An 18,144-nucleotide genomic window follows, 5' to 3' on the forward strand; every position below is an offset into this window, starting at 1 on the left:
GGTGCTGCACCAGTCAGGACCAAAATGCTGTGGGCCCTTGTCTTCTGAGGCAACCATAAAGGGACTTCAAGCCTTGGGCCAATTGCCAGTTTTTCCCTTTTTCTCACCGTGCCTCTGTAGGTGAAGGCCAGAACTGAGACCATTCAGCCAAATGGGAAGGAGGCTATTTAAATCCAAATTGACTTTTTATTTCAATCTCTAATCCCATGCCTGTCCTGCAGAACATTTCTATTTGCTCTGGGGTAGGGGGGAGGTTGTCTAGCACTGTGAGGACATGACTGCTTCACCCATTCGGAGGAGTATCTGTATCCCGGAATACCTGGGAGCTGTAGTTCCATGCAGGGCCTTTTTTTGAGCAGGAACACACAGGAATGCAGTTCTGGCTGGCTTGGCATCAGAGGGTGTGACTTTACTATGCAAATCAGTTCCTGCTGGGCTTTTTCTAAAAAAAAAAAGTCCTGTGTGAAACAATGGTGATGCCAGGGGGTGTGGCCTAATATGCAAATGAGTTCCTGCTGGGCTTTTTCTACAAAAAAAAGCCCTGTTTCCATGTGAGGTTGCAACCAAAGAATTCTCAGCTCACTCACAAAGCAGCTGTTCCTTTGTATCACTTTCAAAGGCACAGCCATGAAAGTGGCATACAAGTGATCTGAAGGGTTCTGAAGTGGCATAGAAGTGATCTGAAAGGTTCTGTAGCCCAACCATAGCTGGGAGAGGGGGGAGGTAAGCTGCATCTGACTTCTAGCAACCCCATAGGGTTTTTAAGGCGAGAGGCAAACAGATGGTTTGCCATGACTTTACTCTGCATGGAAACCTTGGACTTCCTTGGTGGGTTTCCATCCAAATACTGACAAGATCAGGCTGGCCTGGGCCAATCCTTAGAGGAAGAGCAATCATTAGTGAAATAGGTTCTCTTTCTCTCTCTCTCTCTCTCTCTGTACTAGTGGAGATTCTGGGTGTGCATGCCCAACTCTTTAAGGAGCTCACCCTAAAGGGTCCCCCATATCCTAGAGCTAGCACTGGGTCTGTAACCAATGAAGGATATTAGAGAGGAGGAGGGAAAGAGGCAGATGATTATTAGAATCAGGGCAGCCCTTTCAAGCAACAGGGACATGTGGTGATCAGGTTGTGTCTGATGCAGTGATCCCTCTAAACTGAGTTAGTGTGAGCTAGCTCATAGTTTTTTAGCCTCCAGCTCACATATTTTTTTCTTACCTCAGGAAAAATGGCCCCAGAACAAATTAATTTATTCAGTAGTTCACAGCTTTAATGCTAGCAGCTCACGAAGTAGAATTTTTGCTCACAAGACTCCACAGCTTAGAGGGAGCATTGGTCTGATGTTTTGTTGTCTGTCCCCTTTCCCTGCTCCCCCAGGTTTGAAGGCTTCATTAGAACGGCTGCAGCTTGAGTATGTGGACGTAGTTTTTGCCAATCGGCCAGACCCCAATACACCTATGGAAGGTAAGTCTGACTTCCAGTTTTTACTGCCTTTCTTGTTGCTCCCATTGCTTCACCCTGGGGCTCTACAGGGTGGGACTGTGGCAAAGCAGGCAAGAAGTATGCTCGATAGTTGCCAGAACCAAGGTGTCAGCCATGTTAAAATGTTTCAATATTATAAGAGCCCCGTGGCGCAGAGTCTTAAAGCTGCAGTACTGCAGTCCTAAGCTCTGCTCACAACCTGAGTTCGATCCCCAGCAGAAGCTGGGTTTTCAGATAGCCGGCTCCAGGTTGACTCAGCCTTCCATCCTTCTGAGGTTGGTAAAATGAGTACCCAGCTTGCTGGGGAGAAAGTGTAGATGACTGGGGAAGGCAATGGCAAACCACCCTGTAAAAAGTCTGCCGTGAAAACATTGGGCATTTTCGCACTGACCTTCAAGTGGCGCGACGACCCTCTTCACACCGGAGGATCTGCACGGATTTCGCACAAGAAGCGCCGGCGCACCCAAAAGAGCCGGCGACTTCCGTCGCGAAACCCGCTCAAACGTTTTCCTGCTTCTTGGCGGTTTCCGTTTGAGCGGGTTTCGCGACGGAAGTCGCCGGCTCTTTTGGGTGCGCCGGCGCTTCTTGTGCGAAATCCGCGCAGATCCTCCAGTGTGAAGAGGGTCGTCACGCCACTTGAAGGTCAGTGCGAAAACGCCCATTGTGAAAGCAACGTTACCCCAGAGTCGGAAATGACTGGTGCTTGCACAGGGGACCTTTCCTTTCCTTCAATATTATGCCCCAATGTAATACACAGGCCCACCTTGTATGTGTGTCTGTTTGAGTCACTGATCTGAACATGGTTTCTGGATCGGAAGGAGATGATCCATGAACCCTGTTTTGTTCAGGGGCACAACAAGCAACCTCTTCTGAGGGTGGAAAATTGTTTGGTGCCTCCTCGTCTCTAGTGACTGAATGATCCAATCATACCCAGTGCAGACTCGTGGCAGGATTAACTGTTCCCTGCAGAGGCAGACTTGAAGGAGGCAAGGCCAGAGCAGTGACTCATGCAGAGACAGGTGACAGCCTCCTCTACAGGAAGCTACACCGGTCTTAAATTTTTCAGCTTTTCCCCCTCACATTTGGATAATGACAAAAGTTAGAACTCAAATGGGCCTTGCACACCACCCTTGCACTCCCAGCAGCAACCCCTTTCCCTTTCCTCTGCCTAGATCCATCTTCCCACTCCTCTGGGGGGCTCAGGGCAGTGTGTGTGGTTCTCCCTTCCCCATTTTATCTTTACAGGACCCTGCGAGGTAGGTTGGGTTCAGACACTGTGACTGCCCCGAGGTCATCCAGTGAGTTTCACTGATATCCCCCAGGTCCTAGCTGTATGGAACTGAGACATCCTTTGGGGACCAGCCCTACTCCCTCCAGTACAATCAGGGGAGTAGCAGATTAATTTGATTAGCAAAGAAGCCTGGACCAGATCCTTCACCCACCTAAGGAGAGCTGAGGGGGTCTCAGCAAGCCCACAGACTTGAGTCCCAGATGGTTCTGCTGTTGGTGGAGGTGCGCATGCCTCCTTCTGCAGTCCCCAGGCAGATGCTGAGTCGGAATCTCTTCCCTTCATTCTCCTCCCTCTCCCACCCAACATCCTCTCTGTTTCTCCTCCTTTCCTTACTCAGGAACAGAAGCACTGATCCCTTGCCACCTCCAAATTTTATTTCTCTTCTGTTGTATTTCTTGTGTGTATGTGTGTGTTTATGTTTAGCTTTGAAGCCCATGAGTGTACAGATCTCAAGGTCAAGATTTGATGTGTCTTTTCCCTTCATCAGATATTTTTGTTGCTGTTTAAAAGTGCCACTTGGGGTACCATGTCTGTTGAGGTAGCCAGCGTATACAGTATGTTCACGATAAGGGAGCCTCAATGCCACCCAATGAGGTAGGTAGGCTAGCCCAGGGGGTTGTGAAAGGGCCACCTGATTAGAGCCCAAAGGACACAGTAGCTTCCCTGTTTATTTTTAAAAGATTTGTTTCCTTTTGCAAATGCGGATTCCACGATCATGCTGGAGAACAGAGTGTAGAGAGGGAAGGACACGTTAATTCTTTCCTCCTCATCCCTGGCTGCATCTCCCTGAGCTGGGTTTGCCCATACTAGGAGGAAATGTCTAATTGTGAATGTCAAAGGGGGGAATAAAGGTCAGAAACATGGGGGTGGGAGTCCATTTTTTTTACACATAGTTTAATGTAAAAATTGCACCTAGTTTATTGAAAAGAAATTGGAAAAACTGGAACAGCTGCATCCCTGTGTAACTTCAATTTTCTGAGATTGAAGAATAAAGATTTTTCTCCCCCAGAGCAATATTTAAAATACTGTCATCCAAGACTTTGGAAAACTGTCTGATGTACTGCAAGATGCCTTATGATGTTTCTGGTTCCCAGGGCCTTGTGGGGGAGGGGGGATTAAGCAGTTTCTTACTGACCCCTTGTGGCCTCTCACATCCACTCTGTTCTCCTTAATTCTCCCCCTACCTTTGCTTTCAGGGGAGGATTGGCTCTTTAATTTACTGTGGAAGTTTCTGGAGAGCCACTGGGAACCAGAAGCAATCTTGCAATAATGGCAGCATTGCCAGAGGCATCTGGCTCATACCCAGTGGGTACCACCAGGGCTTTTTCAGTAGCAGGAACTCCTTTGCATATTAGGCCACACACCCCTGATCTAGCCAATCCTCCCGGAGCTTACAGTAGGCCCTGTATGAAGAGCCCTGTAAGCTCTTGGAGGATTGGCTACATCAGGGGTGTGTGGCCTACTATACAAAGGAGTTTCTGCTACAAAAAAAAAAGCCCTGGATACCACTGATGCCCTCTATAGGTGCCTCATTGCTCCTTCCCATCCCAATGCCCCCCATGTCCAAGCAGGGCCTCAGCAGAAAGAGATGATGAGGAAGACCTGGTTTGTTGTTGTTGCCAGCACAACCTGGATCTAAGCCTAGGCTCTGCGCATGGCTTCTGGCACTGCTGTCACCTGGGTCATCTTAACATCCCAGCCTTCGGTTGGAGAGGATGTGGCTGTCTCTTCAACTGCTCTGAGTAGGCCTGCAGCCTTTGTACTTCTTGCCCTGCCTCTCCCCACTATTCTCTTGCGCACACACACAAACACCTTGTCTGGAACAGGTCACAATTGGAGTCCTTCACCCAGCCATGACTGTGGGAGGAAGAGGATGGACAAAGGGACCGTTGGCTTAATGTACCATTTCAGATTTCAGCAGCTGGTGAGGTTCTCCAAGTGGCATCAAGTAACTGCTCTTAGATGTGTTAGGAATCCCGCTACTTTTAAATCTCTGAAATGGGAGGGGGGTTGTTTGAATCTGAGAGCTTCTGTGTACAAAGTTTGTGCTCGACCCCTGAGCAAAAGCCCCTTCTCCCCCCGTACCACCCGCAGCAAAAGTATCAGGTCAAACTATTCCGTGCATGCCTTTTTTTAGTTTCCAGGAAAACCTATCAAGTTCATGAGCCCACTTGTCTCTCATGGCAGTCCCTTGCAAGAGAGCACCTGGGACGGGAGACCTGTTTCTGAACAGTAATTATTCACTTGGGATCTGGAATGCAGGGGTGGGGAAGCAGGAGCAGTGGCCTTTCCCGGTTGGGATGGACAATGTAGCAGCTGGAGCCTTACAGCATTTCAGAGTCTGACAACTGAGCAGCCTTTTCCCTTTGGCAAGGCAAGGGCTTGGGAGAGAAGACAGCCTAGCTTCCCACTCGGATCTCTCATGTTGTACCATGCCTCCCAATCAGTCGGCAGCTGTAAACTCTGGTCTCTCTTAAATCTTTCTTTTATCACCAGGGAACCCTTTTAGCTCTTCCAAGTCGCGAACATTCATCATAGAAGGTACACCGTAACCCCCCCATCTTGATTACCTGTGTCCGAGCGGCATTTTATGGAACAGAATCCATGCATTTTGCTTTCTGACTATTACGATGATTGATCATGGTTATTGGCAATATTTCCCTTTACTTGGTCAGCAAAAATTCACCATAAAATGCCCGAAGGAAGCAAAAGAAAGAAAAAAGAAAAAAAAAACCGTTTGCCTTTTAGTAACATCTTGCAAGTAAAGTTGAAAACAAAAGCAAAGCGAACATTTGTTCCTTCCGTCCCTTCCTTTCCAATTCATTCCATGTCATATTTTTTTTCTTTCTTTCTTTCTGTCTCAACTGCATGTCTCACCCATACGTATGTCCTTGGTGCTCTTTGGCCTTCCTTTGACATTTGGCGCCGGGGCCTTGGTTGTTGGGGGGAGGGGTTGATTGCCTTGCTCCCCGCCCCCTCCTTCTTCGCAGCATGCCTTGTCATTTTGGAAAAGGCGATGATTTCTGGGATGCATCCAGGAGTCTCCAACCCATGACTTAGGAGCACAAAGAATGGCTGCAGGAAATAGCAGGTGCCTTTTTGCCACAGCCATTTCTAGGCCACCTGAATGAGTCACTGTCCTGGGACATGCCTCCAGACCTGAAATAGGCAAGTCCAGAGCAGTTAGTCGCACAGAGACTCCTCTGAGGGCAGGTGAGTCCTCTGCATCTCTGCGTTAGGTGTGATTGACACATTCCGTTGTTCCCACAACAAGCCTGCCTGCTCCCTCCTGAACATACAAAGCTGCTGTATACTGAATCAGACCCTTCATCCATCCAACCCAGTACTGGCAGCAGCTGTCCGGGATTTCCATCCAAGAAAAGTGTTTCCAAGCCCTTGTTATCCAAGAACCTTTAAAGTGGAACTGAGCTAGGGATTTAAGTGATTCCCCCCCTCCCCCAAGAAGAGGCTGCTTGGAAGTCATTTTCTAGATCAGTTACTCAGACAGAGGCACAACAGCAGCCTCCTCTGTGGGTTTGCACTTTGGAGCACACGTGACTTTGGCACATGGCATTCGAATGACTGCTTCAGAGAGATCTCAAAGAGCCCAAGCTGGTTTCAAGGACAGATCAGTGCATGGGATATGAGTCTGTTAAATTTCTGCTCTGCTTTTCGGCATGAAGTTTTTTTGTCTTGGCTTGAAGAAATTCCAGGAAGTGTTTTTTGGGGTGGTTTTTTTGTTTTGTATTGTTTTTACCTGCATGTTTCAGAACCCTCATAGTGGGGTACTTTTAAGAGAATTAAAGGGGGGGGAGCAAAACAAGGCACAAAGAATGGGGGCTCTGAAAGCATCCTATGACCCCATAAAGATTACTTAGTGTCAGCATGAGCTTTTCTTAGCTACTTCCTCAGACACTTTCAAGCATACCATTCCAATATTGAGGGCTAGGAACTTGGGCTTTTAATAAAAATCTTTGTGGGAGGGGAGTGTTTTTAGACCGCTGAATTCTGTATCCAGTCCCAGATTTTGCGCTTAAGCGATACAGTGGCAGAATACACCCAGCCCTGTCTTTAAACATTGCTGGTCTTTAGATGGGCTCTGTTTCAAACAAAAGGGATGCGTGTTATTTTTAAGGCAGATGTATATATGACAGTGTATTGCACACTTCAGCCCAAACAACTGAATTTCAAAGTGGTTTCTAAGAAACCGTACCGCAAGAAAGAGTTAAAAATGTCATTTCAAAGGATGCTTATTTATTAAAATGTTTATTAGCTGCCTTTCTAACTATGGCGCTCAAGGCAGCTTACAATATTAGTTTTAAAAAACAACAACAGAAAACCAACATTTAAAATCACAGTTTAGGACTGCTTGAATTAAATCCAGCCTAAACAAAACAGTCCTCAAGTGTCTCCTAAAGATCGAGGGGGGGCAATTGCACCCCCTTGAAGAGGGTGTTCCATAGTTATGGGGCTGCCACTAAAAATACCCTCTCTCATGTGTCCACCATGAAGTTCTCTGTGAAGTTTCATATTGGAGAGGAGGGAATTGCCTCTTCTGGCTCCCAGCCGTACTAGCAGCAGACGGCCAAATGCTGTCTGGGAGAGGTTTTTGCTTGCTGGCTTCACTCTTCCACAGAGTGCCCTACAAACAGTGGAGTGATGTACATTAGCTGCCTGCTGTGGTTTGCCCAGCTGGGGTCACCTGCAGGATTTTGTGAGTGAGAAACCTTCACTGGGCCTGGGCCTCCTTAAACATCAAGGGACAGTGACTGGACACACCCAGATTAAGAGTGTTCTCTGGAAACATGAGTGTCCTTTTGTCAGATGGCTCAAGCAAGCGAGCCAGTCTTCAAGCTATGGAACAGTCACCTTTCAAATCTGGCAGGTGTGCTGAAGGACATCTTTGCCATTCCCCATTCCAGCAGCACAGGGCCTAGTGAGAACTAAAAGGACATAACCCTTATCTTCTGAAGCCTCTCCACTGCCAGCTCTCCAGCTTCTGAGATTTCAATACCATGGTCATCGGGGCTAGAAACTTTTTTTTTTTTTAATGAAACTTGAGATTTTCAGGAGACTGCAATCTCTGCCTCAGGTGGACTGATGGGCCTTTCAGGGAGAATCTTAATGGAAAGGCAGAAGATACAGCTCCTCTTTTCATATGCTGCTGCTAGAGTCTTGTGGCCAGCCCCTCTCCCTAATTTCTCTTTCTGTTCTTCCTGGCCTTCATGGTATCCATTTCAGGGTTCTGATTTAAGTCTCTCCCCCTTTCGGCTTCTAGCTGTGAGCCCAGGCTCACTTACTTGAGCTGGCAAAAGGTTTGCCCACTTATCGCATGGATCACATAGTGCATCCAAGAAGGTGAAAAATGGCAGGAGGGATTCTTGGTTTGCATCTTCTGCTCCTTCTGGGGCAGGGAGGGAGGGCTCACCAAGGACACTGCACCCAAAGAGCCCCTAAAGCATGGAGTCAGCCCTCGGTGAGCCCAGGTAAATGACTCTCCAGGTATGTTCACACTGCACCATAAAGCATTTTGCAACTGGATTTTTGCTATTCTTAGTAAAAATCCAGCTGCAAAATGCATTATTTAGTGTACTGCGAATGCACCCTCCTACTTACCACATAATGATGAAGGCTCCAAATTTTAACTGGTACATTAATCAGCTAAAAAACCTTCATTGACTGGTGGCAGGAGGGGCCAATTTTAGTGGGGGAAACCAGCTTTTAATGTTGGAGATCAAGGACTAGATGTATCACTTGCTTAGTTTTGCTTCCAGGGCTGTTGCAGCAACAGGGAATGAGAACTTACAGGCAACACAATTTCTGCTTATATATCCCCTTACACACACTCCCTTCGCTATCTGAACAAGGAAATGTGAAACTCAATATATTTGAACTTTTATATCCCTCCACAGTAAGCATACATGCTCCAAGCTGGCTTCTGTCAATAACTATCTAAATTATCATATCACATTCACCAAAAAGTGATAAAAATCAGAATTGCAACAAGATCAGCTCCAAGTTATCCTAATAGTTAACAGAAGCAAAAATGGGGGAGGGGGCCTGTTGGCATTTCAAAATTATATTTCTCTTTAAATACAATTGGTGAAAGATAGGCAGTTAATCTGCTAACATTCTTTAACTGGTTGATGGTTAAATCAATTGGTTTGTAATTGTCAAAGGAAAAAAAGGGAAGCCATCCCCTTCCCTATTTACACAAGCATTTCAACCCTTTCACTTGAAGGCAAAACTTGATTGCCAAAGATAGAAGAAGAGATTTTGGAGTTATCCTCTGCCCTTTATCTCAGAGCATTTTATAATCTCCTTTCCCTTCCTCTCTCCACAGCAGACACCCTGTGAGGTAGGTGGGGCTGAGAGAGCTCTTTCGAGACTTGCTCTTGAGAGAACAGTTCCAAGAGAACCATGATTGACCCAAGGTCACCCAGCTGGCTGCACATGGAGGAATGGAGAAACAAAGGGGTTTTCTCAAATTAGAGTTCACAAATTAGCCACCACAGTGAACTGGCTCTTTGCAAGTGGCGTTTGGAACTCTGGCTTCAGTGTTCAGGGGCGGGAGGGATACCAAGAACAGAGGCAGGCAACCTTTTTGAGTCAAGCGTCCTCAGAACCTGCAATGTCTACCTCAGAATCAAGAAGAAGAGATTAGAGTTATGCTTGGACTATTAGAGTTATGGATTATATACCTTCTAGTCAAGCAGATGCCCTGAACGTGGATGCCCTGTTTAGCAGTATTCAGGCTCTGGAATGCCCGGAAAGACGAGGAAAGGGCAGTTGCCTCCATTCTCTGTGATGGGCACCTGACTAGCTACTGTTGGAATCATAGATGAACACTTGGTCTGATCCAGCAAGGCTCTTCTTATGTTCTTAGGAGATGCAAGAAGGAAGCCCGTTTTTCCCCTCCACACAGCATGCAGTCGACCTATAGAATACCATCAGGGGAGATTATGATTGCCACAAGGAACAAGATTGAAACAGTGACTGATAGGGAACAAGGGTCAAAGGCAGAACTAGAGAGGCAAGTCTAGGTTGTCCCAGTTGGGCTGATGAAGAGCACATCACGTTCCCTCTCATGCACCCCTGTGTGTATTTTCCTGGGCCAGTGTGCCCCTTCAACATGGCCGCCGGTCTGGCCTAGCCAAGTAGCCGCCCCTCCTCCCTTTACAAGCTTTCTCTCTCTCCCACAGCGTCTCCTCATCTGCCATCCAGCCATGAAGTCTTTCACCCTTCTCTCTTTTGTTTCTTTCGTTGGTTTGCAAGTTTCTTTTCCTCTCGCCATTTTGGAAAGGGGGAATTGTCCACCTGTGAGAAATAAACCGCTGTCCTGGGGAGGGGGGGAATAGAGCCCGGTTTCTCTGTTGCACCAGTTGCTGTTCCGAGCTCCCTCCTCCAACCTTTTGCAAGGCCTCCATTGATGCTGCTTGCAAGATGTCTGAGTAGTGAAAGCCCCCCCTTCCCCCCGGTCCTGCTTTCCCTTTTTGGTGTTGTGGCCTTGATTCAACAGGACAGTCCTGCTGGTTGCTCTCAGTTCTAATGCCTCTCCTCTTTATCTCTCTCTCCCTCTCGTTCATTTTTAACAGAGACTGTACGAGCTATGACCCACGTCATCAACCAGGGAATGGCCATGTACTGGGGGACGTCACGCTGGAGCTCGATGGAGATTATGGTATGGCCAGGGCTTTTTTTTTGAGCAGGAGCGCAGTTCCAGCTGACTTTGTGTCAGGGGGTGTGGCCTAATATGCAAATGAGTTCCTGCTGGGCTTTTTTCTCCCCCAAAAAGCCCTGTTCAAAACAATGGCGGCATCTGGGGGTGTGCGCCTAATATACAAATGAATTTTTCTACCAAAAAATTCCTGGGTTCAGCGAGGCACAGGCTGCGGGTGAGACTTCCTGCCTCGTCTGTCGTGCACGCACAGGCTTTTGGGATGAAGCGTTACTAGCTGTAAATGCTGTGCCCAGGCACTTGCCAAAGCCGCCACTGCTCTCTTTTCACCTCTCTGGTCAAGGGGGCTGGAGGCGAACAGTTCTTAGCACTGCAAGCAGACAACAGTGGCCAATCCCCACGTGGTGCTTGCAGATGTATTTTTGCTTACTTGTGGGGGGGGGAGGGGTGACAGGTGAGCTGCCAGGGTCCGAGGGATGAGAAAATAGCTTTTGAGTCTTGTGCCAGCTAGTCTCATTCTGAGAACAGCAGCTTAGAGTGCACAGAAAGGGGGGCAAAAGGGGGAAACTGCCTTGGGACCCCACAAGGTTGGAGTCCTCCCAGACATATAGGTGCCGTGACCTAAGGCAGGGGTGGCCAAACTGGGCTCTTTCATTGTGCAGCTCTTAAAGCCCCCAACTGCCCTATTGGCCAGCTTGGAGAAGGCATTTCTCTCTTTAAATCACTTCTCCCAGCCCAGTCAGCCGACAGCTTGGAGAATGCATTTAAAGTTAAGCTTGCTTTCTTTCCACCTCTCCCTCCCTTCCCTCCATCTATTTTCCTTCCTTCCTTCCTTCCTTCCTTCCTTCCTTCCTTCCTTCCTTCCTTCCTTCCTTCCTTCCTTGTTACTCTCAAAACACCTGATGTTTATTCCTTGTGGCTCTTACATTAAGCAACTTTGGCCACCCCTAATCTAAGGTAAGTGGACATATCAAGACTGCATCTATCTGTCCGAAACTTCACCTTTGACCTTCAGGGAAGCAGCTTATACAGTCAAATCAGGCTATGTGGTTACTGAATGAACTGTTATTTGTGATATCAGCATACACAAATAAAAGGAGGAGAAAGTATTTGTGCATTTGACAGAAGAACAGATTAAACCTCACCATTTTCTTAGTCCAAAATATAACATACACATTCAAACTCTGTATGTCTGCTGTCTTTCAAGTCGATGATCTATAGAACAACAAGATTGGGGTGGGGCATGAGCTTTTGAGACTCAAATTTCTCTTCGTCAGATACTTCGGCCCTTAGCCAGTTTGGTGTAGAGGCTAAATGTGAGGACTCTTATCTGGGAAAACCGGGTTTGATTCCCCACTCCTCCACTTACAGCTGCTGGAGTGGCCTTGGGTCAGCCATAGCTATTGCAGGACTTGTCCGTGAAAGGGCAGCTGCTGTGAGAGCCCTCTCAGTCCCACCCACCTCGCAGGGTGTCTGTTGTTGGGAAAGGAGATTGTAAGCCGCTCTGAGTCCCTGATTCAGAGAGAAGGGCGGGGTATAAATCTGCAGTCTTCTTAAAAACTTTCACCCCAGAAATCTTGTTGGTCTCTAAATTGCCCCTGGACTCAGGCTACCTGTTCTGCTGCAGACCAGTGCAGGTACCCTCTGAAACGGCATTAAACTGAACAACATGGCAACCAACTCATAGTGACCCCAACCATGCAGTTCTCAAGGCAAGAGAGGAGCAGAGGTGTCTTGCCATTGGCTGCCTCTGCATAGCAACCCTGGACTTGCTTGGGGGTCTCCCCGCCAAGTACCAGCCAGGGCCAATCCTGTTTAGCTCCAAAGCTCTGAGGAGATTGGGTTAGGCTGGATTTACCAGGCTGCTAAACTCTATAATACCTTTTATGATATTGCTGTTATCTGTGCTCCGTTATCTATCGACAGTATTGGAAGATGGAGAGTCTCAAATTTCGCAATGGAAATCCAGTTGCAAACGATTGCTAAAGTGCATTAATAGTGTTTTAACAGTGATTAAAAGTGCATCAATCCAATGCATGTGAAAGTAGCCACTATACATTTTCTGGCCTGTTGGGCTTTTTTTCTGGCCTGTTTTTCCATTTGGCTGTTTTCTGGCCTGTTGGACTTTTCGTCCTTTGAGTGCAAGCTTTGACCACTCAGCCTCCCCACAGCCCCTGTAGAAATATACTAACCAAGGGAATAAAAAGCATCCCATCCAGTGCTTTGGCTTCTGGGCCAGCGGTCAGAACATTTTACATAAAAGCTAGTGGTGGAAAGTCCTTATGGCTTGGCCACCCATAGGGTTTTCAGAGGTAGTTTGCCATAGCCTGCCTCTGTGTAGAGCCCTGGACTTCCTTAGTGGTCTCCCATCCAAGTACTAACCAGGCTAGCTGACCCTGGTTAGCTTCCAAGAAGAAAATGGGCTAGCATGGACCACCCAGTTCGGGGAAGGAAAGGAACCTAAAGTAAAAACTGGATGTTTATTTCATTTATTTAACCATTTTTTCTGGGCACCCCAAACAGCATGCACAACAGCAAGCAGAAATTACAATTGAAAAATGAATTAAAAGCATAAAACAGCTCCTGACAGATTTGTGGCGTTTGTCTCCCTAGGAAGCCTATTCAGTGGCCCGGCAATTTAACCTCATCCCACCCATCTGCGAGCAGGCCGAGTACCACATGTTCCAGAGGGAGAAGGTGGAGGTGCAGCTGCCAGAGCTTTTCCACAAAATTGGTAAACGCTTGCCTACAGCCCTTGGCATGCTCATGTCACTCACCGAATACAGCTGCGTTCTCATGGGGCTGGGGAGAAAGGGGGCAGGGGGCGGTTCCCGTGTATGCTGCAATGTGGGAGAGGCTATTTGTCTTTCCCAAGAGGGTCCCTTTCTTCCTCATGAATGCTTCATCGTAGAAAGAGCGAGGCATGCTCCACGCTAAACACCAAATGGGACAAGATTGCGAGAGTTCTGTGACCGCAGCGCTTGAGGTTTTTTTGTTTTGCGTTGTCTGTAATGCTTTTATCAGGCATGTGGAGGTTGGATTCTGATCAGAGCGTACGCACACGCTCACATGCTCAATCCCTGTCGTGACCTTGCTATTAGCAGATTCTCCATGCCCAACCTTTCTCTCTCTCCCTTTCGGTCATCAGGAGTGGGCGCCATGACATGGTCCCCGCTAGCGTGCGGCATCGTCTCGGGGAAATACGATGGTGGGATTCCGCCCTACTCACGAGCGTCTCTCAAAGTGAGTAGCTGTCTCTCTTGACCCGCTGGCCACTGTCTGAAAAGCTGGCTGTGCAGCCAAAGCCAGCCTCCCTCCAGCTCTCCATAGCTTGTCTAACCCCTTCCCTTCTCTCCCCAGGGGTATCAGTGGCTGAAAGACAAAATCCTGAGTGAAGAAGGGAGACGGCAGCAAGCCAAGCTGAAGGAACTGCAAGCCATTGCAGAGCGCCTGGGCTGCACCCTGCCCCAACTTGCCATTGGTAAGCGGAATCCGTCTCCTACCTCAGGGTACGGTCAGCACCAGGCCGGGATTTATTCTGGTGCCCTGATCCAGATAGCCCAGACAAGCCCAATCTTGTCAGATCCCGAAAGCTAAGCAAAGTCAACTGTGGCAAGTACTTGGATGGGAGACCTCCAAGGAATACCAGCAGTCAGGAGGACAGAGGCAGGCTCTGTTCAGCCACCTCTCTGAATATCCTCCGGGCCCCCGTAGGGGTCAGTCACAAGAGGCTGCCATGACTTCTAGGTGTACAAACACTCACAAAGTACAATATACGCAAAAATATAAATAAAAAACAAATGGTATGTGGTTTTCTGCTCCTCAACAGGAGGTTTCATTGCTTGTCATGGCTGATTGGTGCTGATGGATCTTCCCTCCGTGAATGTGACTCTCCCCTTCAAGAAAAGCCCTTTAAGCTAGTAGCTATGATCTTGTTTTGTACAAAACAAAAATACACTACTCCAGGCACAAGGAACATTATAGTAATAACCAGTAATTTCTTTACAAAAACGCAATATATAAATGCCAGCTATAAAATATGGAGTGTGGTGGGTTGATCCAGTTCACCATTTCGAATCTTCCTCACGTCCAAGGATGAGTTGCTATCATTTTGACGTGGGACCAAGCCGGACTCCAGAGGGTTTACAATCCTAGTAATTGTTATCACTTTTGAAATGGGGCCAAATGGGACTCCAAGGAACTTAAGAGTCTTATTTGCCAGAACTTATGTTTATGTGGGAATCACTGCAAACATTCATCAGTAACCAAAGCCTACAATAATTATACTGGGAAAGATTGTTGGTCCCAAATTAACAGTCAATCCCTCCCCCCCCCCCCACCGCAAAAAAAGGTCCTGTTTTCTTGCCTGTGAGAGGGGGAAATATGTAATTTGTTATTTATGAACCTCTGTCCTGGTCCTGCCCCTGCCTCTGCCCCCAGTTTGGTTTCCTTTTCTCTGAACTAAAAAGACCTTTTCCTTTGAGGAAAGATTTTGCACTTTGGCACTGTCTCCACCAGAACATTCGACAATGTGAGTTTTGACTCACAAATTCCTGCAAACGATAGTTTTAAGGTCCTTTTGGATGTGAATAGACTCACCTGGCTACCCAGCTGAAACCATTTGCCAAAATAACTTTTGATTCTCCTCTCAGCCTGGTGTTTGAGGAACGAAGGGGTCAGCTCAGTTCTGCTGGGAGCTTCCAATGCAGACCAGCTAATGGAGAATATTGGAGCAATACAGGTGAGTCCTGTAAGCTTACACACAGAGAGACACACACACACTGGTGGCCTCACAAGATAAAGACATAAGAATTTTCCCTGCCTTGCGCAGGGCAAAGAACCCGTGGAGGGTAGTTGTTTGAGGTGTACAAAGGGAGGATCAGGGAGGCAGTCAAGGGAGGAGCTGTGGTTCAGAAGCAGAGCATCTGCTTGGTGTGCAGAAGTTCCCAGGATCTGTCCCTGGCATCTGCAGTTAAAAGGACCAAGTAGCAGGTGATATGAAAGACTTCTGCCTAAGCAGACAACCGCTGCCAATCTGACTTCGACGTACCCAGGGTCTGATTTGGTATAAGGCAGCTTCATATGTTCATGTGACCATGCAAAGTTATTCCTCAAGACTAACTTTAGCTCAGCTATTTCATTGATTCTGCACACCTGGCATTAGGTCAAAAATGGCACCTGCAGCTTTGAGGCTCTTTATCCCAGGCTGATCAGACCTTGGGAGAGGCCTCTGGGCCAACGGGTTCTAAATCCGGCAGCGAGGGTGAAAAGTCCCAGGCAAAGATCCTTTATATGAAATGAAGTTTCACAGAAAATATTTATTTCACCCTTCTCACTCACCCAAGGGTTGGCCAAACTTCTTAGCAGCATGGAAGTGCCACTCTGCAGGTTGGCGGCGCCAGCTGCTCGCAGTAACAGAGCAGTGCGTGTAGCAAACGGGGGAGGTTGTAATAGTCTTGATCGAAGATCCACCCAAACAGCAATTCCATCCAACTTGGGTTTTCTTTCCTCTCCACCCAACAGGTTCTTCCAAAACTGTCCTCTTCCATTATCCACGAGATTGACAGTATTTTGGGCAATAAACCCTACAGCAAAAAGGACTATCGATCATAATCGGGGAATCCCGTCCGCCTGGACTTTTTCCTCCCAAACTCCTTGCCTCTCCCGTTTGCTTGCTTAAAGCTTTATCGAAGCCGAGTGAAGAGCACGGCTCGCATCCAAGAAACTACAGCAAGCCCCAAGACGGTCCAGGGAAACCGTTTTTGAAACGTCACACGAGACAACCATAGGCTTCTTTAACAACTTTTTATTTTATTTTTTTTGAATGCAAGAAACGCTGCAGGTGGGGAAAGGCCATGAAGGGACTTAAAGTTGAGCCCAGCTTCCTTTTGAGAGGAAAAACAACTCTAATCTTTCTCTCTCTCTTTCTTGCTTCCTTCCTTTCTCTCTCTATCCCTTTCTCTCCCCCGCCCCCTTCCTTGGCTGCTCTTTTCTTCCAACAAAGACGCACACGCACAGAGAGGATGTTGCAGGGTTTAAGGCACCAGCGCTTTCTTCCTGCAGTTTCACTAGTCAGAGCCAGTTCCTACTTGATTTTGTTTTCAGTCAGGCAGACTTAAAGCAATAGTTAAGTAAAACATTCTGGCCCTAGCAGTCTGACTAGAAGAGCTCCAAGGAATGGATGCACCTTGGGCAGCCTTCCAAGCATGCTAGGAACAGTTTCTGGGGGGGTGACGGCACGCCTCCTCCACAACCCTGCCCCTCTTATTTGATTTCAATCATTTGGATGACTGAGATGGAGCCAAGACCACTGGTGAGTAGCAGTGGAAAGTTGCGATCCACAAATCTACAAAGGTCCCACAGACCGACGCCCCACAGAGCATCCTGGAGATCTCTTAGCAAAACAGTTTGTGCTTTATCTAGTGCCTAAGCCTGGCCTCACGTTGAGGCTGGGCACAGCAACCAAGCGGACCCAGAGAGTGTAGCTCTCCTCGGCCTCAATCGCTCCCGCTGTAGAGCACGCTCTTCTTCAGCCAGATAGGCATTGAAGCAGATCAGACAGACCCAGGGTGCAGATCTGAGTGGAGCTGGATGGAAAGGGAATCATTCAGCAGCCCACCCTTGGTCCCTAGCCCTCTCTGCCATGACAGGCCTCCCCTGCCTTTTCTTGAATCCCCTTGGTCCGGTCTGGTCCACGTCTCCCACAAACCACTCCGTGGCCTGTTCTTTTGAGTCTGGCTCAAGAGCCAAGACCAGTGTGCTCTGAAGCCAGCCTCCTCCCCCATGCTTTCAATACAAGGTTGATACAGATGCCCTCCCGCTCCTGTTTAAGCCTCAGTGTCAGGCCAGCATGTAGGAGACTGTAGCAGGAAGCAGCATCCTCAGAAGCTTCTGTTCCTGCTGTTCTCTGAGGAAAGAGCCACATCAGTACAGTCAGACATGCCCAAGTCCCAGAGAGAGCCACCCAGGAGCGGGGAGGGAGCAGGCCCTTTGCCTCCATCATCTCTGTCTCGCTCGAGGTCCCACGGAAGCTGCCCAGGGAGCCACTGCAGACAGCCAGGCAGCTCCTATCCTGGAGCGGGTATCGCGTGGATCGTGCCTTAGTTGGAAACCAGACAAGACTTTCCTCTGGGGAAGGGGGGAATTTAACCCCCTCCTGAAATTAGTTCTGGTCTAAAGTGTTGCATCTTGTCCAATGTGTGTGTGTGTCAGTTGACTTGTAGCAACTAAAATATTGCAAGTAATAACTAATGGGGAAGGGAGCCTCGATCTCTGTTTTCGATAGCCTGGAAATTGAGGGGACGCCCATGCTCCGCATTGCATGCCTTGCCACCGGTCTCCCGGTCCAGTCAACGTAGCAGTTGCAGTTCTGTGGTCCAGCTGACCCACCGTGCAGCAACAAACCCAGGCTTGCCCTAAGCATATGCTCCGCAAGCTTGCATTGGCCCACTGTTGCACGTGAACGCTTTTAAGTGGCACACCTGCGATAACCTTCAGCAGGCCTGAAAGCGGACGTGCAAAGCCACCCACAATCCCGTGCAAGGGCTTCTGCCACCACCAGCCTCATCATCCGGTTTTTCAGAGTTCAAAGGCAGAGCAAACAAGGGAGTGATGCTTGTGACATGCACCCATGCCCTCACACTTCCTTTTCTGCTTAAACAAACCCGTTTAGCAGGCTTATGCTTCACAAACCTGC

The 18,144-nt window shown here is 48.1% G+C and overlaps 1 protein-coding gene across 6 annotated transcripts in view; it reads left to right on the forward strand.

Annotated features, from left to right (window-relative positions):
• KCNAB2 (potassium voltage-gated channel subfamily A regulatory beta subunit 2) overlaps positions 1-16,393 on the forward strand; it is a 129,851-nt gene extending 113,458 nt beyond the window's left edge. For 2 of the 6 annotated variants that reach the window (XM_060258801.1, XM_060258802.1), the window contains 7 exons: positions 1,375-1,461; positions 10,366-10,451; positions 13,062-13,182; positions 13,597-13,691; positions 13,809-13,929; positions 15,101-15,189; positions 15,972-16,390. In XM_060258801.1, coding sequence (XP_060114784.1) covers positions 1,375-1,461; positions 10,366-10,451; positions 13,062-13,182; positions 13,597-13,691; positions 13,809-13,929; positions 15,101-15,189; positions 15,972-16,061 — 689 coding nt within the window. In that variant the 3' untranslated portion in view covers positions 16,062-16,390. Of the gene's footprint in view, positions 1-1,374; positions 1,462-10,365; positions 10,452-13,061; positions 13,183-13,596; positions 13,692-13,808; positions 13,930-15,100; positions 15,190-15,971 lie in introns of all 6 variants that reach the window. The other 4 variants (XM_060258798.1, XM_060258800.1, XM_060258799.1 and 1 more) reach the window with 3 other exon arrangements.
• Positions 16,394-18,144: the final 1,751 nt, after the last annotated feature.

Source organism: Heteronotia binoei, chromosome 18 (genome assembly GCF_032191835.1).
Source record: "Heteronotia binoei isolate CCM8104 ecotype False Entrance Well chromosome 18, APGP_CSIRO_Hbin_v1, whole genome shotgun sequence".
NCBI classification, from domain to species: Eukaryota; Metazoa; Chordata; class Lepidosauria; order Squamata; family Gekkonidae; genus Heteronotia; species Heteronotia binoei.